Source organism: Castanea sativa, chromosome 1 (genome assembly GCF_040712315.1).
Source record: "Castanea sativa cultivar Marrone di Chiusa Pesio chromosome 1, ASM4071231v1".
Lineage (NCBI taxonomy): Eukaryota > Viridiplantae > Streptophyta > Magnoliopsida > Fagales > Fagaceae > Castanea > Castanea sativa.
Genome location: NC_134013.1, coordinates 14,322,431 through 14,331,105, shown reverse-complemented (window position 1 = coordinate 14,331,105; position 8,675 = coordinate 14,322,431). Strand labels below are relative to the sequence as shown.

General features: G+C 37.0%; 1 protein-coding gene across 1 annotated transcript; it reads right to left on the bottom strand.

Moving 5' to 3' along the window:
- Positions 1-435: 435 nt before the first annotated feature.
- On the bottom strand, positions 436-1,965 carry LOC142610474 (alkane hydroxylase MAH1-like). Its single transcript, XM_075782289.1, has one exon. The coding sequence runs from the start codon at positions 1,963-1,965 to the stop codon at positions 436-438; it is 1,530 nt and encodes a 509-aa protein (XP_075638404.1).
- Positions 1,966-8,675: the final 6,710 nt, after the last annotated feature.

The window sequence follows — 8,675 nt, the reverse complement described above, 5'->3', positions numbered from 1 at the left end:
CAAGGTCATGTGCTGACATAATTTTGGAGAGGTTTTTTTAGTCTAGAATTTGGTAGATGCCAAGTGAAGGTGGCTTTATTAAGTGAGGGTATTAAATATTTAATTTAATTTAATTTAATTTTGTCTTGAAAAAGGGTATTAAGTGGATTGTATTTAATTTATGAACTTCATAATTTAGTTATTATCTACTATTATTCTTAAATTTGGTATATTTTTATATAATGTGAAAAAGATGCTTAGTAATATATTAAAAATATAAATAAAAATATTTTTAATAATTTTTTAATCGCTGCACCCCGCCGCACCTGCGCCCTACTTTTTTAAAAATTGCCGAGTCCTGCACCCGTACCCGCACCCGCACCCGAATCCGAAAACGCACCCGTGCTTCATAGGTGTAGGCACTTATACTACCAGCCAGCACCAATCACCAATCCATCAAGTACTTCTTTTGGTAATCCTAACGTTTAAACCATGTTTCATAAGAAGTATAGCAGAAACACATGGCGAAACGGGATGACCTGCAACCATTTCGACATGATAATTCCATATGATGGAGGTCGCAACAGTTTTCAATTGAATGAAAGCCACGGCCTTTCCCAAACAACTCCTGGGGCCTTCACTAAACGCTGTGAACTTGTAAGATGGTACAAAAATTAATCCTCCTTTCTCCGAAATCCATCTCTCTGGCTTGTACTGCATGCAATCTTCACCCCATATTTCTTCCATCCTTCCCATTGCATAAATAGAAACCATAATTGGTGTATTGGGTCTAATACGGTGGCCACTTGGAAGAATGTCTTCTCCAACTGAAGTTCTAGGATTAAAAGCCACCGGTGGGTATAAACGTAGGGCTTCACATAAGGCTGCATGGAGATAAACCAGTGTGTCTAGCTCTTGTACACCAAAACACTCCCACTTCTTATCAACTTTCACCATAAGGCTCTCTTTCATCTCCTTCATAATCTTCATCTCCACAGATGGGTGCGTTGCAATCTGCCAAAAAAACCAAGTGAGAGCTGCACTCATGGTGTCACTCCCAGCTACCATGAAGTTAAAAGCCGTATCCCTTATAAACTTGTTGGATTTACTACAAACCCCCATGTTTACAATATCCTCATGCATCATACAAGCTGTTAATAAGTCGAACTCAGCTTCCTCGAACTGGGTTCTGTCTCGGCTTAATTCTTCTCGCTTTGATGCAATACGTTGGTTTAAGAAACTATCAAAGATATTGCAAGCTTTTCTGAGCTTCTTTTCTTGTCCAATTTGAAGCCATCTTTGCACCTTCCAACACGATTGGAGCAGGATTTGACGGTATACAAAACCCTCTTCTATTACATCGAAAGCCTTCTCGTACGTAAGTTTTGGAAATTCAACAGAAAGAGATTTTGGGTCGAAGCCTAAAACCATTGAGCAAGTGCTATCAAATGTGAACCGCTTAAGAACATCTTGTAAGTCCACTTCAATCTTTGATATGGAGACGTGATTGAGAACTGGAATGAGGCGATTGACCACCTTTTGTTGAACAACTTTCAATGAAAACAACTCGAACGTGTTGTTTTTCATGATCGAATGCAACATCTTTCTCTGGAATGTCCACCAATCTGAATCTGAATTGATTATCCCATCACCTAAAGGCTGCAAAATCTCTCGGATTTTAGGTCCTTTTTCGTAGTTGCGGAAGTTTTTGCTCAAAATGTAGTGAGCATTCACAGGATCACTGGTGAAGAAAAAGTCCATGCCAATACACCAAGGGCCTTTGACCTCGACGGTGCCCCCATAAAGTTTTAGCGCTCGGGTTGTGGAATCGTACATATGTGTTGCGTTTTGAAGAAGCCCAGGAAGCATTCCAACAACAGGCCAGTTGATGATGGGTGGTGAGTTTTTGTTGTGCTTCCAATAATGGCGAAGAAAAAGGAAGCAGAGTAGTCCTAAAACTATCTCTGCATAGCCAAGTACAGCCATTGGAGAAGTATGTATGAAGCTGTTTGTATTTTGCTGTTGTAATTAAGGTGCAGAAGTGGGTTGGCTTTATAGGTTAATTTAAAGACATGACACGCAATGCATGTAAGATATAAATGATGCCTTCCTCGTATATTTGACTAATATATATATATATATATATATATATATATATATATGTGTGTGTGTGTGTGTGTGTGTGAGAGAGAGTTGGGTTCAAGTTACACCTGAATAATGTTACCACTCAATATTTTTTAATCGGATGCGAATATTGACAAATTCACCGTTAGATTATATTATCTTCATATATTCTTCATACTTTCAAAATTTTGAGGTAATCAAAGATTAATAGTCATGTCATTAATCAATTGTTAAAATTCAAATTTTTGTAGTTTAAAATAATGCATGAAAGATAAGTTTATAGATAAAATGGTAAATAACATTTGATTAATATGAAAATTGGCATGCATGTTAATAACATATAGAATATGTAATTCAACGGTTGGATTTTTAAAATATTAATTCAATAAAAAGTTATTAAGTGGTGTAACATTACTTAGAGTTACACCAGGTGTAACTTGAACCCAACCATATATATATATATATAGCAAATAATAACGAAGGTCAAATATGTATGTGTTGAGAGAAAATAAATCAATAAACAATGGGTCAATGGCCGACCAAAGCACGCATTACATTTACATCTATCTATAACATATATTTCTTTCTTCCATTATCCATGCTGCTACTAAGTACATGTTCTGTGCAGGTAAACCATGCAAGGCAGTGACTAAGGAAATTAGGAGGGTTTGTTGGTTAAGGCCGAGCACTGGATGGGCAAAGTTAAATACAGATGGCTAGTCCTTGGGCAACCCGGGCAGAGCTGGTGGAGGAGGGCTGATCCAAGATGCTAATGGAGGCTGGATTAAGGGCCGTACCCGTAATATTGGGGTGTCTTCTAGCGTCGAGGCCGAGCTTTGGGCCCTTAGGGATGGCTTAGCTTTGTGTTTATCTCTTAAAATCCCTGCTGTTGAGATTGAGATAGATGCAAAGGTCGTGTTTGAATGGGTTAATACTGGTAATAGAACTAATCTCAACCTTTCTTCCCTAATTGTGGATTACAGGACTCTCTTCAATCACATCGCACAGGTCATGTTGACTCATTGCTACTGTGAAACCAACAAGTGCGCCGATGCTCTAGCTAGGAAAGAACCTTTCAGCCAGCAAGACTTTGTGATTTCGATAGTCCGCCTGTGGACATTTCGATGCTTTTGTATTATGATAGTTTTGGCATGTATTATGAAAGGCTTTGTCCTCCAACTTCTTTTCCCGGTTAGAGGCTCTTAATATCATTCCTAGTTTACCACAAAAAAAAAAAGCTTTTGCATAGATTCACATTATTTGCATCAATATATGTAATAATAAAAAGCCTCACATCTTTTTCAAAAAAAGAAAAAAAGAAAAAAAAAAGATGATAGGGCAAGTTTTTTGAAAATATCATTATAGAATATAGAAATATTTTATATTTTAATAATTAGCCCCCAAAATTGGCCCTTCCCCCCTCCCCCTCCCCCTCCCTAAATATTTGAGTTTGTCTAACAAAATTCTTTAAAAAAATTGTTCAATTGGTCTAGTAGTTATAGAGAATGTGTTTTTGTATCTCTTAAAGTTTTGGATCATTCATATATTTGAAAACTTCATTAGTTCAATTGAAATTTTTTTACTCGCAATGGTAGACAATTTGGTAACTTATATTGAAAATGAAAATTTTAAGGATTTCACTATAGAAGATGGTGAAAGATTAATTTAATTATATGAAACATATAATTTTAAGGATTTCATTATATTAACTTATGTGTGTGTATAAATGTATGTGTTTGTGTATGTGTATGGACGCTTGTATAAATAAATTAGTAACACAAATCGGCCCTCCCAAACAAAAATTTCTGGTTTCGCCCAACATCCTACACCAGTCTATATAAAATTGTGCAAAAATTCAATTTTGCTATGAAAATTGCGGTGTATATTTACATGGTTATTGTAACATTGTATTTAATTATTTCATTTTTTCTCTCACCTCTTGCTCTCATGTTTCATTAAATAATAATAATAATAAAAAGAATGAAAAATAATTATCTAAATAATATAAAATGTAGAATAGATAATTTCATATGAGTATTTTTAAAAAGTGGTTGGGTAAAATAGAAAAAAGTATGTTTTTAGATTAAAATAGACAAAAAATTTGCACGAACTGATGCAAATATTTTTAGTCTAGAATATATCTGGTAAGTGATTTCTGATGAATTTATCATAAATGGATAAGATACTTTCTTTTCTTTTCCTATTTCTTCCCCGTACGTATATTTCACTGAAAAAGAACCGTTGAAATATACATAATTTACATCAAACAAATTAAATGAGTTAAGACTAGAGGTGTATTAGAATGGATGAAATAACTAAGATAAGTATTAAATGTTTGTGATATTGGTGAATATTCTATGTAACGATATGATACAGGGCATGTTCTAATAATTTGATAGTTTTAACTTTCAAATAATTAGTCGCTAATTTGTGCGATGCACGGGATTGTTTTAGAGAAAATTATATATATTTACTTGCTCGAATTAATAATCACTTGGCAAGAATAAGATTTCATCTTCTACATACTACAACTCAAAAGCGTACTATGAAAGTATTATTATTTTTTAAATGAAACTTAACAATTATATGTCAATTATTGCAAAAATAATTAGGTTAATTGAATGATATATATATATATATATATATGAATGCTTACTTTATGATAGAACACAAACCTTGATAGGTAAATATATCATTTAACTATTTTTTGTTTATTCATTATTTTACTAATTAAAAAAATAAATTCATTTTCCTGTATAATCTAGAACGTGGATGATATTCATAATTTACATGAGAACAAAAAAGTTAAAATACAAGAGCTTAAGGGAAAAAAAGTATTAAGAGAATATAATTTGTCTCAAAAATATAAAGGAAGAAACTCATCATAAACGCTAGGGATAATAATTTAATGATTTAACTACTTTTAGAGATAATTTTATTGCTAAATTCATCCAAATAAGTTATAATCACCCCCACTTATGCAAACTAAAGAAATTGCTATTCAAGTAATTAGTAGTAAATAGAGATATAATAGCTACCAAAATGGCTTCACTACAATATCTGAAAAGTCTCAAGGAAATAAAGGTATGGGTTACACCATTGCTTTCTCTGTTGGCCCCTTTGAAAGATATTATGCTATTTTCTCTTACTATTGCAATAAACAATGGAATGGTTTGTTTTTATACATGATGGCAAAACATAATTCTTAATGTACCACTCCTAATCTACAGTTGAAAATATGTCTTTAAAATTTTTCTTTATTCATGTCTTATTTGTTCTTGATATGACATGTTTTACTTCATAAATTATAGGCCTGGAACAGGGCGAAAATGGGCTTTTGCCCTTTTCACAAAAAAAAAAAAAAAAAATCAACATATTGCCCCCTTTCCCAAACTAATTAAAGAAATGCCCCTCTTTTGAAACTCAATTTTCTCAAAATCGAGTTAAGCCCTATAGCGACGTTTTAAGGAGCCTATAGCGGCGTTTTGGAACTTGAGCTACATGAAATCGAGTTATAGGTAAAAAAAAAAAACAATTACCTATAACTCGATTTCATGGAGCTCAAGTTACAAAACGCCGCTATAGGTCCTTAAAACGTTGCTATAAGCTCCTTAAAACGTTGTTATAGGACTCCAGAAATTTTTTTTTGAAACTCGATTTTGAGAAAATCGAGTTTCAAAAAAGGGGCATTTCCCTAATTAGTTTGGGAAATAGGGCAACATGCTGATTTTTTTTTTTCGTGATAAGGGCAAAAACCCATTTTCCCCCCTGGAACAGATTTAGATATTCTAACTCAAGCTTAATACTACCAAAGATTTACTCTGGCATAGTATACGAATACAAATTTTATGGTCACATGACATAATGATTTTGACTTGAGGCTAAGGAATTTTACTCTTCAAGTCTTTGTTTAATAATTACATAAATAATTGGAAAAGAAACATTGACTAAATTTTAGGAAAAACTTATTAAATAAAAAGGCAAAAATGCTAAGTTTCAAAATTTTCCACATCAGCAATATTAAAAATAAAAAGTAAAAAAACTATTTTAACCCAAAAATTTCAGCTATACAATTTTGTAATATTAGCCTTCAAAATCCGATAGTTCTCTAATATCACAGCCTTCACCTCCAACCTCTCTCTCCCTCACGCACCACTTGTCTCTCTCTTTGTGTTGAGTTTTTCTCTCTCCCATGGCAAACCCAAATACAGACCTCATGGCTACAAACCCATACCTAAACACTGATCTCATGGGTACAAATCTATTTGCAATATGTGGTTTCATTGTAAAACCCACCTCCAAATCCCCAACTCTCAGCATCTATATATATATATATATATATATATATATATATATATATATATATATATATATATATATATATATATATATATATATATATTGTGTAACCTTGTGCATATGCACGAGTATAATTAAAAATAATCATGATTATATGGTTCAAATTATACATTTGTACGGGGTGTTGCTCTCCCTCAAGCCCATTGTTCATAAAAACCCATCTTAATGGCGCCACATGTGTAAAACCTCAAACTTGTTGGACCTTGGGTCTTAGGACATTGTGCACAATTGTGTACTGTTGAGCCTACGAACTCAGCCCAGGCAAGCCTTGACGCCCATCAAAAGCCCAAAAACCGAGATAAAACCATTCGTGACATGAACAATGAGGGTAAGATCCTATCTGGTCGGGGAATGCAGTTCCTCAGGAAGGTGAGTCCCACGATGCTCGGTATCGTCTAGGAAGTATCGCTGCCGGGTAGATCCTCTAATGTGAGAACCAGTTCCAATGCCACTCTCACCACCTCCTACTCCCAACTAAACACCCACTTAAAGGTGATAACATTGGACCCCCTCTCCACTCACCACGAAAATAATCATAACTTCTTCACTAGTCTTGAGCAATAAATATGAGATGAGAATGAGGAAAAAGGGGTTAAGCATTTTGAGGGAGAACACTGGAAAAATAGGGGGATTATTCAGAGAAAGAGAGAGAGAGAGGAAGCGATTCTGAGAGGTCCAGGGAGAAGTGGAGGAGACGGGTGTACTTAAGTGGCCGAGCACGGAACCCCCCATAGTAGGAAACCCAAAGCCCACAAAACAAATAGATTGTGAGCCCAAATAGAGGTTGAGCCCAACAATCATATTTTGGGTACGTACAATTGGCACCGTCTATGGGAATCTCCTACACAGCTGTGGTTTTGACAAGACGCACACAAGAAAATGTCTGGGGGTTAACCAGGGAGTTATGCTAAAAGTGGTTCTGGGAGGTCTTTATGGGGATCAACATGGTGAGAAAGAAGGTAGAAAAGGTGCGAGGATAGGCAGCATGAGGAGGAAGAGCAGTCTGGGCTCGGAGAGGGGTCGTTTCAAACACTCCGGACAGTGTCCGACGCCTCAGGGCGCAACCGCTTCGACAGAAGGGATCAAGAGCGTGAGCAGAGGGATTAGGAGCTTGAGCGTCTACGTAAACTGGTGAGGCATTTGGATTTGGAAGTGAGGGTAGGCGTCGGAGAAGGGACCACGAGGAATGAAGGGAGAGGTCGGCTAGTGTCGAGGACCACCATGTAGTAGGGTCCCATCAATTCGAGTCTCATCAGCACCGCGATCGCTCACGGGAATATGCAAACTGGGATTCGACTTCCCCAGATGGGGGATGACCTCGAAATGTGGCCATGCACGCAATGAGCCGGGTGTTACACCAAGCTACCCGGTCACCATTCTCGAGAGAGATTGAAAGTGCACCAATGCCGAGCAGATTCACACGACCGCCTTTCAACTCCTATGATGGAAAGACAGACCTGGTGGAACATGTAAGCCACTACATTCAAATGATGTCTTTGCATACTCAAAATGATGCGCTGATGTGTAAAATGTTTCCCTCAAGCCTCAGCCCCACCGCTTTGAGATGGTTCATGGGTTAAGGAAAGGCTCGATCCACAGCTTTTCTGAATTGATCCAAGAGTTTGGTGTACGGTTCATGACCTGCAGCCGAGGTCCGCAGCCCGTGGACTCGTTGGTGTCAATGAAAATGGGGGCTGGGGAGACCCTCTGCAGCTATGCTAACCGGTACTGGGAATTGTACAACGAGATCGGCGGGGGTAATGCAAAAATCGCGGCGAGTATTCTTCGAATGGGGTTGCCCGAGGATTCCAGACTGCGGGAATCGTTAACAAGGAGGCCTCCCGAGAACATGAGGCAGTTGATGAGGTGTATCGAGGAGTATAAACGGTTGGAAGATGATCGGTTACAGAGCAAGGGCAAGGCCCCGATCATAAATCATCCTCGGCATATCGGCTTTCAATCGAGACCCCGACGGGATTTAAGAATTCAAGAACCAGGGCCGTAGATGGGAGAGGTGAATGTAGCCTTCAAGGAACCGGTGTACAGGATTGTGGATCGAATCAAGAACGAGCCGTATTTTAAATGGCCGAACAAGATAGGGGGAGATCCGTCCAGGAGAAATCAAAACTTGTATTGTACATACCATAAAGACAAGCGGCATACCACTGAGCAGTGCAAGGTGCTAAAAGATCATTTAGAGCAGTTAGTGAAAA